Here is a 19,576-nt window from a genome sequence, read left to right on the forward strand (position 1 = left end):
CCCCCCCCCCCGCTGGCCGCGGCGTGGTCGGCCCCGCGCCGGCGCGGCACGCGGCGCCCCCTGGCGACGGCGGCGTTGCCGGGCGGGGCCTGAGGGCCGCCCATGGCCGCGGCCTCGGGCCATGGCGGAGCCGCCGCCCGGAGCCGCCGCTCCGCGGGGCCGCGGCCGGGCCTGGCAGCGCGGCGGCTCCGCGCAGGGCGCTGAGCACCGCACGGCGCCCTCCGGCCCCGCTCACAACGGTCCGGGCACGGCGCCCTCCGGCCCCGCTCGCAACGGTCCGGGCACGGAGCCCCCTGGCCCCGCTTGGAACGGTCCGGGCACGGATGCCCCCGGCTCCACTCCGGACGGTTCGGACACGGAGCCCCCCGGTCCCGCTGAGGACGGCCCGGGCACGGAGCCGCCCGGCCATGCTCACAACGGCTCGGGCACGGAGCCGCCCGGCCCGGAGGAAGACTCGGAGCTCCGCAGCCGCGCTGAGGACGGGCCGGGCTCGGAGCTCCGCAGCCCCGCTGAGGACGGGCCGGGCTCGGAGCCCCGCAGCCCCGCTGAGGACGGGCCGGGCTCGGAGCTCCGCAGCCGCGCTGAGGACGGGCCGGGCTCGGAGCCCCGCAGCCCCGCTGAGGACGGGCCGGGCTCGGAGCCCCGCGGCCCCGCTGAGGACGCTGCCCCGCCGGGGCCGGAGCTGTGGCTGGTGCCGCCGGAGCTCCGCGCGCGGCTGCTGGACCGGCGGGACTACCGCGGCCGCGCGCAGGCCGTGGAGCAGCTGCGGCGGGCGGTGGAGGGCTGCAGCCCCGCCGCGCTGGGCGCCGCGCCCGCCGCCGCGCTGCTGGGGCTGATCGCGCTGCTGGACGCGCTGCTGCACGACCCCAACTTCGCGGTGGCGCGGGGCGCGCTGGAGGTGACCCGGCTGCTGGCGCTGCGCCTCGGCCGCCGCGTCCCCGCCGTGCTGGCCCCGCTGGTGTGCGCGGCCGCCCGGGCGCTCGGCGACGCGCAGCCGGCCATGCGGCGGGACGGCGGGCGGCTGCTGCTGCGGCTGATGGCGGCGGCCGGGCCGCGGGCCGTGCTGCGCCTGCTGCTGCAGGAGCGGCTGCTGCGGCACCGCAGCGCCCGGCTCCGCGAGGAGCTGCTCAACACGTGCATCGCCGCGCTGCTCGCCTTCCCCGCCGCCCAGCTGGACCTGCCGCAGCTGGCGGCCGCGCTGGCGCCGGCGCTGCTGGACGCCAAGCGCAGGGTCCGGCACGCTGCCATGGAGGCGCTGGCCGCGCTGGCCTCGGCGCTGGGCCCCGGCAACGCGGGCGCGCTGCTCCGCGCCCTGGACGCGCTGGAGCTGCGGGCCGGCGGCGCGGGCGTGGCGCTGGCCGTGCGGGCCCGGCTGGCCAGGAGGGTGCTGCCCCGGCTGGGCGAGCAGGGGCTCGTGGAGTACGGCGTGCCCTTGCCCTCGTCCGGGCGCTGCCGCGGGCCCTGCCCGCCGCCCGGCGCCGACACCGAGTGGCTGCTGATGGGCAGCCGGAGCCGCAGCGCGCAGCCCCGCCATGCGCTGCACGGCCCCGCCTGTGCCCCGCGGGCACCGAGCCCCAGGAGGGTCCTGAGCGCCGGCAGAGGCAAAAACAAGCTGCCCTGGGAGAACGAGCCGGCTGCCGACGGGGAAGGCGGCTGCGGGGTGAGGATGCCCGTCGAGAAGGGTGTGGAGCAGGTATGGAACTGCCCGGGTGCCTTTGTCCTTAAGGTGTTTGGAAGAGGAGGTGTCAGGGCTCGTTAAGTGGTGTTTGGGAGGTATGGATGCTGTTTCGTGGGTCTGTACACTCGGATCGCTCTGGGAAGGTAAATTTCGGAATTCCTTATGCCGGATTCAGCCAACCAATTTACCAGACTACTTATCACTTACAACAAAAAATATGAATATTTTATGAGGTTAGCTGGACTACCTGAGACACTCCTTAGGTCTGACAGTAGTGACATGACTGACATGTCAGCAATGTCAGGTGAACCTCTGGGAATGAGCACAAAACCAGGGAAAACAGCCTTTATTTGTATGTTTGTGTTTCAAGGTGTGGGACTGACTGCAGAGCGTTTCCTGTTTGGGGGGAAACTGAGCAACTCCTCCAGCTCAGGCTCTGGAGGCAGAGCTGCGGGATGGGGCTGAGCCAGGGCTCTTTGGGACAGACCTGCTGGCTGCCAAGTGCCTGGGTGGCTCTTGCTCCCTGGGCTGATCCAGCCAGGAAAAATGTAGGTCAGGCTGGAATAAGGATTTTGGGTGTAATCACCTACTGACCACGTCGGCAGCTGAAAGGGGAGGAAGCTCTGGAAAACTGTCCAGGTTCTTTTTGCTTTGCCAGTGGTTCTGTGACGTGTTCTGGATCCCACATGTGGGGGTGTATCTCTGTGAGGTGTTTTTTCTGTGTGCTATGGGCTATTTTTTTTAAAGTGGACACATCTGATTTGTCATAACTGGATGTCCTGTGAGGGGGCTGAAGCAAGCAGCTCCTCAGGAAACGCGAGGCTGTGCAGAGCAGACTCCTCAGTGCCACATTTGCGCACTCAGATTTTAGTTCTCCGTTGCTTGGTAACTTGTTGCTGGGCTGGATGAGGTCATGGGCAGGGAGGGCTCCTCTGCAGCCTGGCTCTGGGGCAGGCTCTTAACCAAATAAACTCACTTCATGTTTCTGGGCTGTCAAACCTTGCCTAGACTTGAATGCTCATCTCTTTCCTTGGTGCCTGTGTTCCCTCCCCTGAGGCTCCTAAAGACATCTGTGTCTTCCTGAGCGGGTGAATCAGTTCCCTTGGGATATCTGGGTTGGGACAACAAGGTGTGCAGGAAACAACTCTGGAGCAAGAAGGGTTTCCTTTTTGGAACAGTTTTTCAGTATTAATTAATACAGCTTGTAAAAAAAACCCAACACAATCCAGTGCCAGTGTTCTGTTGGGAGGTTGGGCCAAGCCCTGCTGGTTTTCTGCAGCTGTGAACAAAAAGCAAGTTAATACAGGCACCAACACCTGGCTGGGGCTTGGAAAGGAGGAACAATCCTTGCCTGGGACAGCCCCTCTCCAAGGAAGTCAGGGAAGGGCTCTGGGGCTGGTCCTTTTCTGAGAGGAAGGAACCCTCTGTACCTGTGCTTGTGTTTCTCTCTGTAACGTGGGAGGAGATTCCAGCCCTGCAGAGAGGGAGAGAGAGCAAGGAGCTTATGGTTCTGTTTGGTGGGTGTGTAAAATGTCTTTGGAGGTGGGGTAAATCACCAGTTCCTGGAATGCTTTGGGTGGGAAGGGACCTGAAACCCCACCCAGTGCCAGCCCTGCCATGGCAGGGACACCTCCCACTGTGCCAGGGTGTCCCAGTGCCCAGCCTGGCCTTGGGCACTGCCAGGGATCCAGGGGCAGCCACAGCTGCTCTGGCAATCCCAGCCCAGCCAGCAATTCCCAATTCCCAATCTCCCACCCATCCCTGCCCTCTGGCAGTGGGAACCCGATTGGGCACAGGATGAATTGGAGTCCAGTCCCAGTTACTGTAAAGGAAACTTAAAACACCAGGGTGGTTTAATGGTGGAATTTACCTGACTCTGTCGTTGACACCTTTGCTGCTCCTTCCTCACATCCCGATCCTTTGTCTCAGCACATCTGGCTGAAGCCCTCTGGGCCAGGGGACACTGTCCTGTGATGCTGGTGACCAGGGGGGACAGCTGGGGCTGGGCCAGGGCAGGTCAGGCTGGAGCTCAGCAAAGGCTCTTCCCCAGAGGGCGGAATCAGCACTGGAACAGCTCCCCGGGGAATGGGCACAGCCCCGAGGCTGCCAGAGCTCCAGGAGCTGCCAGGGATGCCAGGGTGGGGTTGGTGGGGGTCTGGGATGATCCCTGTGGGTCCCCCCAGCTCAGGACATTCCATGGATCTGTCCTGGGTGCAGGAAGGTGAGTTGTGTTGTCAGTCTGGGAATGCAAACGTGGCTGGTGTTCCCTGGGCTGAGGACATTCCAGGGGCTGTGTGTCAAGCTCCTGTCCCTGGGCCCTCAGCAGCCAGCATCTGTGTGGGGAGTTAGCCCTGCAGCTGCCCTTAGCTCCCTCAGTAAGGAAAATGCATTTATCATGCATAAATCTCAGGCAGTCGACTGGTTTCTGGACATGTCAAATATTAATTATTAATTCAGACATTCCTTTGAAATGAATTTGCTTAAAAATTAACTTTTGGAGTCATTCTGTGGCTGAAAGGATGCATGGAAGCAGCTTAATGTTTAAAGCTGTTTCCCTGCCAGTATTTTTGGGGTCATGTTACAGGGTGGCTGTCCAAGGCTGGGTCTAGACTTTCCTAATCAGATAAGGTGTGAGTAAAACATGTGTAAGTTAATGTGTACTGAAAAGGAAAGGTAGATAAGGCACATGGACCTCAGGGGTTTGTCTGGCAGCCTCTGCAGAGCTGGGTTCTCCATCCCTGGAGGTGTTCAGGTGTTCCAGGGCAGGTTGGAATATTGAATATTGAATATTGCAGGGTGAAAGTTACCCCTGGGACACACAGACCCTGCAGGCCACTCCCTGCTGCTGAAGGTACCTCTGGGTGCCCACAGGGTCCTTTTGGGGGAAAGAGGAACATTTGAACACTTCACTGGACATTCAAGGCCTTCCACAAAGTTCATGTGAACTCTGGGATCTCCCCTCACTTTGTGTGGAAATCTTCTCATTTCCATATTGATCTGATAACTGGAGAAAATTATAGCTGGGCCTTGTGGAGTGTTCAGATGACCTGGGAAATGGAAATCTGATTTATGGAACAAAACCTCTTTGTTTTCCAAGGGTCAGAGGGGCACAGAGGGTGAGCAGTGTGTGGGACAAAGGTGTCCCTTCCTTGGGTGTCCTTCTGGGATCTGAGCCCTGCTTTTTCTGGAGCTGGGAGAGGATTCTGGAGAGATGTTGTTGTGTCTTTGTGTGGTGTTGGTCTCTTTCTGGGACAGCACTGCTGATGCTGCTGGTGTTGGATCAGCAGCACCTTTGGTGGCACAGCTGCACAGGGAAGGGATGCAGGGAGGGAATGTTTGCTGTGATTCCAGCTTGGACACGGGGGCTTGGAGCAGCCTGGGGCAGGGGATGGGATGGGATAATGGGATGGGATAATGGGATGGGATGGGATGGGATGGGATGGGATGGGATGGGATGGGATGGGATGGGATGGGATGGGATGGGATGGGATGGGATGGGGTGGGATGGGATGGGATGGGATGGGATGGGATGGGATGGGATGGGATGGGATGGGATGGGATGGGATGGGATGGGATTTGAGGTCCCTTTCCACCCAAACCATTCCAGGATTCCATCATGGGTCACTCTCAAGGGCTGTGCTTTGATAACCAAGTTACCAGTTCCTGTGGTGGATGGATTCAGGTATTTTCCAACATTTGTGGAATTTAAAGGAATCTGAACCCTTTTGAGAAATCCCTTTGCTGGGATTTGTTATCCCAGGGAAGCATCTGGCAGCTGTGGGTTTGCTGTATTTCCCACCTCCTCCAAGCCTGTGTTCAGTGAATTTGCAATGCTGTAATTATAATTTGGGTACAGGGAAGCAGAGTTTTCACTCCTGGAGCTGGGGTGGGCACGGCTGAGAGAAGCTGTACAGTCATGGCACTGTTGGAGTTTATTCCTTCTGCATATGTGGCTTTGTCTGTATGGGAAAATGGAATGAAAGTTTATCCTGTACCAGCTCCTAAGCAGAAAATTCCCTCTCTCCCAGCTGAAACCAGGCTGGGGTGGTTTGTACAAGGAATATTTCATTATGGACTGAAGGATCTGTGGCTGGAATGATGTTTGGTGATTGCAGGAGTGGGAATGCCAAGGTCTCATATCTTTTATCCCAACTTGTAATAACCTGGAATAAACCACTTCAGCATTTTCCTGCTCTTCTCTTCCTCCTGTGTCCCTCAGAAGGGAGAGGAGAATAAATACAGCTTGGGAATGATTTAAATCACTCATTTTGGTAATTAAATCAGAATCTATTTAAAGCATGACATTTTCTTTGTTAAAAATTAGTGTTATTGAGATTTTCTCCCTACCTGTAGCCAGTTCTCAGTAAAAGCTGCTGGTGTTGCCAGGTACAGTTTTTGACTAGGGTGAGTGGTTTGCAAAGATCTGGAGTGTGTGGTTATTCCATTCTGGGATTTTGGGGTTCTGTTGTGTATTTAAACACTTCCCATCTAAACCACATAATTCAAATGGTCAATGTTTAATTTTTAAAATTTAATTCTTGAAATAGTTCATTTCTTTATCAGTGTGTTTTGTTGGGGTTTTATTTCCCTTTCAGCGTGAGTAGTTTTAACCTGTATTTTAGTAAGATCTGCAAAACAGCTAAAATGCTTTCTAATGCTTAAAATATTTGGATATTGGGTAGGTGGGAAAGCAAAGCTTGTGTGTAACTGTTGGTGACTGTGCTGTCATTTCACACAGCTGGTTTTGCTTCTCCCTGCAGCTGGCTGCAGCCAGTGAGCTCCTGCACTCCGCGAGGCTGCGGCCCTCGCAGGGCATCCCAGGCAGGGATGAGCTGCTTTGCAGCAGGAGCAGAGCTTCCAGGACTTTGTTCCAGCCCGCTGTGGAGCTGAACTCTGAGCCCTCTGCCCTTGGTGCTGGTGAGTGGGGCCACAGGGACTGCTGCAGCTGCCAAGGCATGCAGATTTTAGTGTTTCAGTGTGGGAAGTGAATTTGTAGAGAGCCCCATCATAGTATGGGGGAGAGAGGTGTTGTCCCAATGGGGAGTGAAGGTAGAAGTGGGTTTTTGATGGAAACCACAACTCCTGCCACTCTGAAGTTACCTTAGAAAACCAATCAGCCAATTTGGATTGATCAATGGCCTCTTCAACAGAAAAAATTGAATGCTCTCAAAAAATCAGTAAGTGAACAACTACAAAAAGGCCACATCAAACCTACAAACAGTCCCTAGAATTCCCCAGCTTTTGTCATTCAAAGGAGAGTTCTGATTCCTAGAGATTACTCCATGACTGGAGAAGATCAATGAAATCAATAGAGGACGTGGGGCATTTGCAAGCTGGACTTGCTTCTCTTGGAGTGATTCCCAGAGGCTGGCCTCTTGTTGGCTGGCACATTTCAGAAGGATCTGCAAAGCCTGGGCAAGACCAGACCTGAGGGATTGTGTCCCGTGGCCCTGGGCTCTGTCCTTGCCCCCTGTGGGGAGTCCTGGCCTTGCCAAGTTTGCTCCCTTGGGTTTGAAGGTGTTTGCTGCCCTTCACTGTCACACAATCAAAGAGGGGACTGTTCCAGGGGGTTCTTTTGCCCCCCTGCAATTCCCAGCTGGAGCAGTGCCCTGGAAGAGCAGCCAGTCCTTTTCCCTTTTCCCTCTGAGCTGCTTTTTGGGGTTGCTTAGAGACTCTGGAATGAAGTACTGGGAGTGTGTTTCCCACTCAGAGCTGCACACAGTCTGCATTCCATGTGAAATATTACTGGATATTCTCTGTTGGGCACCATCTGTGAATATTGATTTGGTTCTTTGTGTTCTCTGTTGCAAGGTGCTCTGGGCTCTCACCAGCCCCAGATTTCAGGGAAGTGTGGGACACTCGGATGCCCACGTGGGAGGAGTGGCAGTGTGGGCTCTGATTTGCAGATTTTGGGACTGAATAGCTGTCAGCAGGACAAAGGTAGGTGGCTTCTGCCAGTGGCCTAAGGCAGGCCGTGTCACTTTGGAGTTGTCTCCCTGTTCCTTTGCTTCCCCAGTAAATTGAAACTGTTACTGAAAGGTTGTTCAGGCCCGTCCAGATGGCTCCTCCTTCCTGTGAGAGTTAATTAGTGGCTGTTAATTCACAGCCCCACCTTTGATCTCTGACTGTGTCAGGGTGTCAGAGAAAAGGAGCTGCTGTGGGAGGATCACAGCAGTATTTGATCTACTTGCATCACTCTGTTTTTTAAATATAGCTCTCCAAAACATGCCTGAGAAATCATTTTTAGGCTTAAACTCATGTATGGAGGGAATGCAGTTTGCAGAATGAAGTTGGTTGATTGGTCTCCTTGCTTGGGCAAAACCTTGAGGCTCTGACTGCCTCATGGGGCATTATTTCATGGGAAATTAATAATTTCTCATGATAGATTATTTCATTGGAAATATTGAAATCATAATGATAATATTGAAATAATAGGAAATAATAATGTGAAATAATAATATGAAATAATAATTATAAATAATGATTGATTGTTTCATTGGAAATTATTTTTATGGTGCATTATTTCACTGGAAATCATTCTTATGGTGTATTATTTAATGATAAATTGTTATTTCAAGACCCAGTTACCACAATCTCTTTTCCTTTGCTCAGTTTGTTCCAGCCTCAGCTTTTCCAGCAAGACCCAGAGAAGTTTTTGCACTCAGGCAGAGCCCAGCATGTCCTTCCAAGGTGCCAGTGGCAGCCAGGGCACCTTCATCCTGCCCTCCTTCCCCCTGTCGTCCCCCAGGAACAGCCCCAAGCACCTCTCTGCTCCTGCTGCCTCTGCAGGGCAGTCCCAGGAGGATCCCAGGGGCCTCTCCAGCTCCTGGCCCCTCAAAAGCTTCCAGGGGCTGCCTAAGCCTGGGTGCCAGAAGCAGCTGCTCAGCCAAAAGCCAGGAGACAACACAGGTGGGAATGGTCTCAATGTGATAAAAAGGGATTTGGGGGTTGTATTTTGAGGGATCTTTCCGTGGTCAGAAAATCCACAGTGGCAGGTGAGAGGGAATTGGGCAGTGCCTCAGGTGCAGTTAGGAATGGGAGGGATTTATTGATTTATTCACTTATTTATTTATGGTTTCACTGCTCACATCCCTGCAGGCGTCTCTTCAAAAGTGGAGCCTTTGGATTTGTCATGAAGCAAAATACCTACAGCTCTGCTTTTCTTAATGCCTCGGGGCAAGGGCTGTCTTCCAACACAAATAAACCCCAAAATGGAGCACTTCTAGGGACAGTCAGTACAGAAATAGCTGCTACTGTTCAAACCCCAGTTAATCCATGTGCAAGAGAAGGGTCACTCAGTGCATTTTGCCTTTTTGCCTCTTCATTTGAATCATGGGATCCCAGAATGGTTTGGTTTGGAAGAGATCTTAAAACTCATCCAGTTCCACCCCCCTGGGTAAAAATACCTTTACTCTCTGTTTAGGTTAAACTGCTTCCTAATCACTCAGGAGGTTTCTGAGACAAAGGAACAATTTCCACACAGAATTTTGCACTGATTAAAGAAATCTGTTCGAAATTTCATCTTCACTGAGACCCATATTTTTGTGCATATATAGAAAATTTCCAACTGAATGCTTTGGGAATTTCCTGCCCCTGGAATGTGACTCTGCCTTGTAGATGTATTTATTGCTTTATTATTTGTTATTGTATTTATCACTTACCACGTTTTCCATATGCATTTTGATTTTCTCTGGTTCTTTGGAGTACCTTTGTTGTTACAGCACCTTCCATGGAAGTTTGGGGATGAGTGTTTTTCTCTTAATGAAAAAAGTTAATTACTTTTTGAAGGGACTAAGGGCATGTGCATGGACTTTGGTGCTCCTTGTGTCTCCCTTCCAGCTGAGGATATTTTGATTCTATATTGGTGTGCACATGCATGAAACACTCATTTATATTTTCCTAAAGGAAGGAGACACTAAAAGTAGAATAAACTGATACCTGAGCCTGCAGAGGTGTGTTTTTAACAGAATGAACTGCCATGGAATGGCAAGAAGGACTTTTATAGACACAGAAGTGAGAGGTGAAGTCTGTCCTGGCGCTGTCCCTGACAGTCCCTGTGTGTTCCAGGGGACAGCCCGCTGGAGCAGCATTCCCTGCAGCTGGAGCAGCATTCCCTGCAGCTGGAGAAGCCCCCCCTGCAGCTGAGGGCTGCCCTGGGCAGGGCCCAGGGGCTGCGGGGGGCCCGGCCCGTGCCCCCCATCCCGCGCCTGCCCAGCCCCCGGGAGCCCCCTGGCAGCAGGGAGGGCACGGGGCTGGCAGCAGGGCTGGCAGAGCTGCGCCTGGAGCCTGAGGAGCTGGACCAAGAAGAGGTGGGTGAAATGGGAGAGGTGCACTTTGGTCAGTGCTCCCTGTCCCTGGAAGCACTCAGGGCTTGGACAGCCTGGGCTGGTGGAGGTGTCCCTGCCCCTGGGACAAGGTGAGCTTCAAGGTTCCTTCCACCCCACACCAGTCTGGGATTCTGTGACTTGCTGGCTTTGCCTTTCTGTACCTTCCATCCCACTGAAAGGAACCTGAGGTGTTAAACAGAGGAGGAATTTCTAACATGAAAAATGTTCAGCAAAAAGAGGGGAGAATGCTGCAGCTTTAAACTCTAATAATTATGGATTTTCCTGCTCATTTCAGTAGGATCTCTGCTTGGTGGGCACTGATTGCATGATTTAGAGGGGGTTTAGGTGGGATATTGGCAAGGAATTCCTGACTGGGAGGGTCTGGGATGAATTGCCAGAGCAGCTGTGGCTGCCCCTGGATCCCTGGCAGTGCCCAGGGCCAGGTTGGACACTGGGGCTGGAGCAGCCTGGCACAGTGGGAGGTGTCCCTGCCCTGGCAGGGCTGGGATGGATGATCCTTAAGGTCCTTTCCAAGCTGTTCTGCTTTTAGGATGTGCAGATTTGCTGGGAAAAGCCTGAGGTCCCACTGTGCTGGCAGCCATCAGACCCCACCTTAACCCACTGAAAGGCACAGAGCAGTTGGTGTGTTCTAGCAGGAACCTGTCCCTGTGCTCTGCTGGGCTGCAGCACTGCTGTGGGGCTGTGTTTGCTCACAGGATGATTGTTCTTGTGAAATGAAACAGGCAGCACTGACAGAACCAGAGGGCACAGCCTTGAGCTGCACCAAGGGAAATTTAGGTTGGATATTAGCAAAAAGTTCTTTGTGGAAAAAGTGGTCCAGTAGTGGAATTGCCTGCCCAGGAAGGTGGTTTTAAACCATCCCTGGGTGTATTTAAAAACAGCCTGGATGTGGCACTGGGGGCCAGGGTTGGGTTGAGCTGTTGGGGCTGGTTGGACTCAGTGATCTTGTAGGTCTCTTCTAACCTGGTCATTCTGTGAATTCTGTGTCCCTGACACATTACCCCTGTCCTGGTTTCACACAGAATTCACAGAATCACTTGTAGGTCTCTTCCAGCCCAGTGATTCTGTGTGAAACCAGGAGAGGGATCATTACAATCCCCCAAAAACCGTGTGAGTGGTGATCACACTGCCCAGCAGAGCCTTGAGCACCCCAGGGACTGGGCTGAACTCTCAGAAACAGACTTTATTTACCTGAAAACCCTTTTCCCTCTGCAGTGAGTGTCCCCTCTCATTCTTCCCCCCTGTCCAGATGCAGAATTCCCTGAGGTCATTTTTATTTACCTGAAAACCCTTTTCCCTCTGCAGTGAGTGTCCCCTCTCATTCTTCCCCCCTGTCCAGATGCAGAATTCCCTGAAATAATTTTTATTTAGCTGAAAACCTTTTTCCCTCTGCAGTGAGTGTCCCCTCTCATTTTTCCCCCCTGTCCAGATGCAGAATTCCCTGAGGTCCCTGCGGAGCAGCGCAGCCAAGAAGAGGGCAAAGCTGAGCAGCAGCATGGCAGAGCTGGAGAGCCCCGACTCGGCGGTGAAACTGGAATTTCCCGGGGACTGCCCCTCCCTGGGCTCCTCCCCCGGGGCCACCTCCACTGGAGAGAGTGGCATTTCCAGCCAGGAGTCCCTGGGCTCCCCCGTGGCCACGCTGCCCCCCAGGAGGAGAGTGATGTGAGTGTCACTGGGTGTCACCTCAGCCTGGACCCTCCACGCAGCCTTGGTTAAATCATGATACAGGATTGCCTTGCTTAATAGCCTGATTTTTCTGTGTGGATTATGTTCCTCTCTAAAATGACAAGAGCTGCTTTATGGCATTATTCTGTTTTTTTCTGGCTTCCAAGGTGAAGCTGCAGTAGGCCAGGGCAGGGGGCAGTGCCAGAAACATTAATATTTGGTAAGGACATTCCCTGGCACTGCAGGAACATGGCCAGAGCTGAACAGGGGAGTGAGAAGGACAAGAGTGAAGAGGAAGGATAAGGTTGGGTTATTACAGCCTGCAAATTGAATTGGCTTTGTTGAGAGGAAGAAGACAATGCAGATGTTTCTTCTTGTGGATCAAGAGCTGGTTCCATTTATTCCTGAGAGATAATTGTGAATTTAAAATGCCTTGCCAGAGCTCTTCTAAATAGAAATTGGGTGGTGACAAGTGCTGCTTTGATTGTAAAAGGCAATAACCCAGCTGGTTATGAGCAGTATAAACTATTGTTTAATGGAATAAAAAGAGTTCTGAGGAATTCTGCAAATTTTCCAGTCCAAAATTCTCCTTTGCTCTCAGAGTCCATGATGAAGCTCTTTGTAGCTCTGCTCTGAAGATATTTTTGTGTGTGCTAAAAGCACCTTTTATAGACTCCCAGAGGGTTTGGGTTGGAAGGGACCTGAAAAACCACCTAATTCCAGCCCTGCCATGAGCAGGGAACCTTCCACGTAACTGACATTGAACTGCATTGACAACAGAAAGCAAAAGGGGGAACATAAAAAGCAAGAGGGTTTGAGGCAGAAGGAGCCTGCAGTGATTCACAAACAGCAAGTTTTCAGTTGTGCAGCTCAGAACTAATTTATATTCACCTCCCTTCCCCGTGTGCATTACTGCTGAATCACATTTTTAAAAGGAACCTTTAAAATGCCACACTGACATGTGTGATGCCTCAGAAGTCAAGTGGAGCCCTGGGTGTGCTGGTTTGGGCTGGGCCAGGCTCTGTGGGGCAGTGCCACGTCCATTATGCAGTGCTTGGTGCTTCAGTGCACCCTCACCACTGCAGTTCTGAGGCAGCCAGGAGCACAGGGGACACCTGGCAGTCACCCCGGCCTGGGAGAAGTGACAGAGTCCCTGCCAGGTGCCACTGGAGCCTTGGAATGCTCACAAGGGAGCTGAGCTCGGGGGGTTTGTGAGCACTGGCACAAAGTGGCATTGTCAGTTCCCAATCTGTGGCTGGGCACCAGGAGAGGGAGTTTGGGATGTTTGCTTTGGGAAAGGTTTGGTTTGTGTGCTGATAAAGTGCCATGGCTGATGGGATGCAGGAATCAGGGACATTCCTGGAGCATGGGCCTTCCCTTGGAGCTCAGAAGAGTCTTTAGTTGTGGGTATTGCACTGGCTCTGGGTTCCATCATCTTTCATATCCAGAGAACCACTTGAAATTAAAAATAATTTAAATTATTCCAGTAGATAAGAGCACTTTCCTGGTCAATGTCTCTGCTGGCCACTGAGCTGGGAGCAGCTCATTCCTGCTGTGGCAGGAGGGTTTGGTCACTCTGCTTGGCCAGGTTGGAACCAGCATCATCAATCCCCAGGCCAAACAATTCCTTACTTTATGGGTGTGTCCTAAATTTAGTCCCAGTGTAAGGTTTCCTCATAAGGGTTTTCTTTGGGGTGTTCTTCATAATGGGCCTGTTCATCAAATAATTCCTACTGAGTTCTGTTCCTGCTCAGTGTGAACATTTGTGGGAATACTGGCAATAGTTTTGCCATGGAGAAACTGAAATGTGTTGTTCTTTCTGGCTGGGCTTTGACCATTGTGGAGAATTGCACCTATGAAATGTGTTTATCTGAACAGGTCAGACACTTTTCCAGCACTTGGCAGCAAATCCCATCCTGCAAAGCCATCTCCAGCAAGGCCCAGAGGCACAGAGGGGGCAGAGCACCCCCCCAGCACAGGTATGTCCTGTCAGTGCTCACCTGGGGGGCCAGAATGAGCCCACGTCCCTCTGCTCCTAACAGAGGGAGCTTGCAGCTGCTCTGGGGCCAAGCTGGGATTCCAGGCTTGCAAGGAGCTCATTTCCTGTGGGAATTGAGGTGCAGTGCTGCTGGAGTGTGTCACCCTCCCAGGGCACCACAGGTCCCTGAACTGTGGGGGATTGTTGGTGTTTAATCAGTTCTGCTTCTGCTGGGTGGAGGAAGGGAAGGAGCTGTGTCCACAGGCTCTCTCCATGCCTGTCCCTCTGCAGCTCTCCTGGAGCCCCTTCAGGCCCTGCCAGGGGCTCTGAGCTCTCCCTGGAGCCTTCTCCTCTCCAGGGAACATTCCCAGCTCTCCCAGCCTGGCTCCAGGCTCCTGTCAGTGGATGTGAGCATCCCTCATATGGGATCAACAGATCCTGCTGGCTTCAGTGCCTGACAATGCCCTGGTTCAGGAAAGGGATCAGTTCAGATGTGGGGTGACATTTGAGGAGGATGAAACACATCCCAAAGCATAATCAGCATGATGGACAGTGAGTGCCCTTTGTGCTTTCAGGCCCTGCAGAGTCAGTGCCTGGTTTTGCACCAAAGGATGAGCTGGGTTTCACATCTGAAGATGCTGCTGTTGTTGGCAAAGGTACTACAGACCCAAAATCATCCCGTGTCTGTTTGAGTTATGAAATGAGGGCAAATGTGCCTTTGGAGAGTGGGAAAAGAACAGAAAGATCTGTACCATGGTGTAGCTCGTTCACAATCCCCAGTTCAATGGGAGCACAAAGAATTATGTTTGAAAGTGTTGCAGTTCCTGGACAGACAGTTCCAGTCTGGACTGAGATGGTTTGCTGTCCCTTCCATCCCAGAGCAGCCTGTAACCCGTGTTCTGCCCTCCAGGTGTTTTTGGGAGCCCTCCTGCCCCAGCTGCCAGCCAGTCCATGCCCTGTGTGGCCAATGGGGATGGCCAGGGTGCCAGGGAGGGAGCAGAGGCAGCCCCAGGGAGAAGCTTCCAGCAGAACAGCCCTTCCCATTCCAGTTCCCCTGCAGGGAAGGAAGGAGAGGTAAGAACTGCCCAGCCTGGTGCCTTCTCACCTGGGGAGTGGGGTGAAGCCAGCCCTGCTCACTCACAGTCCCTGTGTTGATTGGAGAATCCAAAGCCTTCGAGCTGCTGCTCCTGATTTTCTCTGGTGCCACCTGGAGGATGGCACATGGGTGTGCCAGGAGCTTCCCACCGTGCTCAGATCCCTGCAGAGGGGCTGCAGGAAGAGTGGGGCTGGGAAATGCCTTCCCTGACTCCCACAGCACAAGCAGGTGTGGAAGGAGGGATTGGCTGGGTGGGATCAAGTCTGGTTTTCCCCAGGGATGAATTAATCCAGCTCCAATCAGAAGTTTTTCTTAAAAGCCTTCCTGAATATTGGGCCATAATCTGGTTTCTGAGGAGTGGTGCTATTTGTTAAAAACATTTACAAATGTAAATGGAGCAAGATTTATCTGAGTGAAGTGTGATACAAAGTCAAAAAACATTGAAATGGAACTCCTTCTGCAAGCCTTTAGAATAACATTGAAGAATACTGAAACTCGAAGTTAATGATTTACAGTGTCTTAATTTTTTGATTTTCCTTGAACATGTGAACCCTTGGCAGGATCAGATTCAAATCAGTAAATTTATTAAATTTATTAAACTGAATTTAAATTTAACTGGATTAAATTTATTTGCTGAGTTTTCCTGAGGCACAAAAAGTGTCATAAACACAAGAGAGAGAAGGGTCAGATCAGAGAAAATCCTGATTTTCCGTGCGGACCTTGGCCAGCGTCAGGAACTGGGGATTCAGTTCTGGGGTAACTTATGCTTGATTTTTTTTTTTGCAGATAAAAGTGACCTTGTCAAAATCTGCTCAGGAGAAGCTGAGGAGGAGGAGGAAAGAAGACAAAGAACACAACCATAAAGAGCAGCAGGAAGGCAAAGACTTGGAAGGGAAGGAGGAGTTCCCTTGGGAAAGGATTAGACTGAGTATGAGTGAACCAGAGAAACTCACAGCAGAAAGTGAGGATGAGGGTTTGTCTTTAATGAATATTCCCTGTTCAGTGCTGCTGAGATGGAAATCAGGGCTGGTGATACTGGGCTTTAACTTGGTTTTATTGTAGGTTGGCCATTTCCTTCTTTCCTAGGGTTTAGTCTCTGTGGGGATTTACTGACCTCGCCAAGGAATGGATCTTTGTCCTTAGAAAACGTGGCCTTGAACCCTTCCCTGAAAAGAACATCCAGTTTGAAGAGGTCAAAGTGTTCATCCTTGCTAGATTCTGGTAAGCTGGGACAGTAAACTCTTAAAATATTTGGGTAGGTGGAGTGGGAGAGTTCCAAAATACAATTTATTTGTGCAGTGGACAGTTCTCAGGTGCTCTGGAAGATCAGCACTGTGGGGCTGGAGGGGATTTAATTCCTCATTGGGGATTCAGTTGATCACTTTTCATCTAGAATCTGTTAGGGAGTTTCATTAAACAGAGGTTTTTAGTTTGATCAGGATCTGAAATGATACAATGCATTAATAGCAAACTGACTCCCTCTTGTCCCCAAAACCCCTTTTCTGGGTACATTTTGGCACTGAATTGCCTTTCAAATAACCAGCAGGAAAATGTTAAGAGTAGAAGCTCCACCTGATGGTGCTCAAAGGTGGCCAGAATTTGTCTAGTGTCTCTTCAAGGTTTATGATGTTACTAGCACACTGTGCATCTGTTTTTACATTAAACAACCACTGCCTTTGTGTTTGTGACTGTAAAAGTGAAGGTTGTGTGCAAAATTGAATTTACATGAATGACATTCTGACTGATTGAGGCTGAATCAGTCAGAGTTTCATTAATGTAAATTCAATTGCCCCTGAATCCCTGGAAGTGTCCAAGGCCAGGGCTTGGCCTGGCATGGTGCTGCTGCCTGAGGGCTCCCTGGAGCAGAGCTGGGCAGAGTTACAGAACAAAGCAGGGATTCATTAAAGGCCTCACAGGACACACCTCGGGCAGCACAAGAGCCCGGCCGTGGCTGCACCCCAGCTGGGCCCTGCTCAGGAGTTCTCACACTTTGATGAGCTTTGGTGCATTTCCATGTTGGTTCAGTGCCCAGTTCCAGCTCCAGGGGATGCAGTCCCACCCTCCCAGGCTGCTCTCCTCCCTCCCCTGGTGGTGGCACTTTGGGGCTGGAGCTGCAGCGGTGTCCTTGGTTGTGGGCTGGAAAAGGATTGTTGTGTGTGCCTGAGCTGTGAGGAGAGCTGCTGGCACTGCGTGTGGAGCTCAGAGTCACACACCAGGGCAGTGCAGAGCGTGGACAACGTGAGGGCTGAACCTGGGGGCACCAGGACCAGGGAGGTGTCCCTGCCCACGGATGGGGCTGCAGCTCCTGCTGCCCAAGCCAGGCTGGCACTGTGTGTGCTTTGCCAGCCCCGTGTCCTGCAGCACTCTGTGCCTCAGTCTGCTCTGTGCCTGCAGCTGGCAGAGCCACTGATGCTGTGTCCCCTGTCACTGGTGCTGTGTGCCCTGTCACTGATGGCGTGTCCCCTGTCAGAGCTGTGTCCTGTGTCGCTGATGGCATGTCCCCTGTCATTGATGGCATGTCCCCTGTCAGTCACTGATGCTGTGTCCCCTGTCACTGACGGCGTGTCCCCTGTCACTGATCCCATGTCCCGTGTCAGAGCTGTGTCCCGTGTCACTGCTGCTGTGTCCCATGTCGCTGACACTGTGTCACTGACAGCTGTCCCCTGTCAGAGCTATGTCTCTTGTCACTGATGCTGTGTCACTGATGCCGTGTCCCCTGTCACTGATGCCGTGTCCCCTGTCACTGCTGCTGTGTCCCCTGTCAGAGCTGTGTCTCTTGTCACTGATGCTGTGTCACTGCTGCTGTGTCCCCTGTCACTGGTGCTGTGTCACTGATCCCGTGTCCCCTGTCACTGGTGCTGTGTCCCCTGTCACTGATGCTGTGTCACTGATCCCGTGTCCCCTGTCACTGCCGCTGTGTCACTGCTGCCGTGTCCCGTGTGGCTGCCGCTGTGCCACTGACGCTGTCCCTGTCCCCAGAGGAGCCGTGCCCCGCGCGGGGCCGCTGCCGGGAGGCGCCGCAGACGCAGAGCCCCGAGGTGCTGGACCCGGCCGAGCTGCTGCCCTTCCCCCGGCCCGAGCCCGCCCTGGCCGAGGCGCTGGCGCTGCTGGCTGACCACGACTGGTGCGTGCAGGGGACAGCTGGCTGGCAGACCCTGCCACGGGGCAGGACAGCCAGGCACTCTGACAGAGGGGGAAACTGGGGGGGAGTGGATCTGTAGCGAATTTTTAAAGTTTGACAGAAGGTTTACTTAGTATGTGTTTGTATGTGAGCAAATACATACTGTGTTGTCGTTGTCGAGGCAGTCACGACACAAAGCAGAGACCACAAGCAGTCTCAGATGGCAACACTTTATTATCGAACATGGCTGACTTTTTATACACTTTTTAATTGTTTATGCTTCTTCTACCCTAACTATTGGATACAATAAATCAACATAACACCATTGGTGAAAAGTCACAGTGACTTAACTAACTTTCTAAATGTACTTCGTGCAGCTGTGAAGTTCTTATCTTTCTTCAGCCCCTCAATTCTCTTGGTCTCCTTGGTTACAGCCTTGGAGAAGAGAGCTCCTTATCAGCTTCTTCTTTCTTCTCAGCTTCTTCTTGCTCCTTTAGCTAACACACCCGCTGTTAGCCCCTTCACACTATGTGAATATAAAAGTTCTTAAATTATAATTAAATAATAATTATTATTAATTACAATGAAATATTATATTATAATTAAAATTATAAAAGTTCTTAAAAATAGAAGTTTTTAAAACACCTCTCAGTTACCCCATCTCTGGGTCAGAAAAGGACTAAATCCAACAAGGGGTTTCAGTCAAGTTTGAGGTTAAAGGAGCTTTGTAAGTTAGGGATGGGAACTGGGCTTTCAGAGACTTGGAGAGTTTGTCTTGAAGGGCTGCAGAGGCACCACCAGCACCTTTCTGGTGCTGTGTGGAATTATCAGCCCAGCCTTGGGGTTCTCTGTGGAATTAGAGCCTCCTTTAGGTGCTCTGTGTGAAATTAGCAGCTCATCCTTGGTGTTTTGTATGCAATAAAAGCATCTCTTGGGTGCTTCCTGACTTGGGATGTGCTTCCAGAGCTGCTGCCTTCAGTTTGGGGAAGGGAACAGATCCTTTAATTGCCACTGGTGCCAGCTGGGATCAGAACTGTGGCACTCTGCTGAGAGGCTGCTGTGCTGGGACAGTCCTGCAGGAAAAGACAGATTTGCTTGGAAAGAGTTTCCTGCTTTGTTTCTTGGCTGGCAGGGTGGGCAGGCCCTGGCACAGGGTGCCCAGAGCAGCTGTGGCTGCCCCTGGATCCCTGGCAGTGCCCAAGGCCAGGCTGGACACTGGGGCTGGAGCAGTGGGAGTTGTCCCTGCCATGGCAGGGCTGGCACTGGGTGGGATTTAAAGTCCTTTTGAACCCAAACCATTCTGGGATTATTTCTCATTGCTTTATTTTACCATCGAATTTGTTTGCTATTTGATTCCTTAGAATTCCACACTTGAATATTTTAATGAGACTTTTCAAATGGATGGAAATTAAATATTATTTTTTCACACAGGGAGAAGAAAATTGAAGGTCTGAACTTTGTCAGGTGCTTGTCTGCCTACCATGCCCCTATTCTGACTGCAAAGCTCCACGAAACAACTCTGGCTGTGGCTCAAGAGGTTAAATTTTCCTATCAGAATATTCCACTGGCTCTCTGTGTGTATATATGTGTTTTACAGCTCTCTGAAGTGATTTATGCTCACCTCTGGCGAGTTTTCCTCAACTGGACTGTCTCAAGGATGATTTGAGACTCAGAGGCTGAGAAAATGTAG

At 52.2% G+C, this 19,576-nt stretch overlaps 1 protein-coding gene across 6 annotated transcripts in view; it reads left to right on the top strand.

The window, feature by feature from the left end:
- The first annotated feature begins 69 nt into the window (after positions 1-69).
- The window catches only part of TOGARAM1 (TOG array regulator of axonemal microtubules 1), a 32,809-nt gene continuing 13,302 nt past the window's right edge, over positions 70-19,576 (top strand). For 2 of the 6 annotated variants that reach the window (XM_064422757.1, XM_064422761.1), the window contains exons 1-13: positions 70-1,693; positions 6,439-6,595; positions 7,490-7,618; positions 8,291-8,587; positions 9,746-9,987; positions 11,456-11,688; positions 13,570-13,670; positions 14,245-14,325; positions 14,580-14,743; positions 15,552-15,726; positions 15,828-15,986; positions 17,745-17,889; positions 19,318-19,423. In XM_064422757.1, coding sequence (XP_064278827.1) covers positions 122-1,693; positions 6,439-6,595; positions 7,490-7,618; positions 8,291-8,587; positions 9,746-9,987; positions 11,456-11,688; positions 13,570-13,670; positions 14,245-14,325; positions 14,580-14,743; positions 15,552-15,726; positions 15,828-15,986; positions 17,745-17,889; positions 19,318-19,423 — 3,561 coding nt within the window. In that variant the 5' untranslated portion in view covers positions 70-121. Of the gene's footprint in view, positions 1,694-6,438; positions 6,596-7,489; positions 7,619-8,290; positions 8,588-9,745; positions 9,988-11,455; positions 11,689-13,569; positions 13,671-14,244; positions 14,326-14,579; positions 14,744-15,551; positions 15,739-15,827; positions 15,987-17,744; positions 17,890-19,317; positions 19,424-19,576 lie in introns of all 6 variants that reach the window. The other 4 variants (XM_064422758.1, XM_064422759.1, XM_064422762.1 and 1 more) reach the window with 4 other exon arrangements.

The sequence above is a fragment of the Passer domesticus genome, chromosome 6, assembly GCF_036417665.1.
Source record: "Passer domesticus isolate bPasDom1 chromosome 6, bPasDom1.hap1, whole genome shotgun sequence".
NCBI classification, from domain to species: Eukaryota; Metazoa; Chordata; class Aves; order Passeriformes; family Passeridae; genus Passer; species Passer domesticus.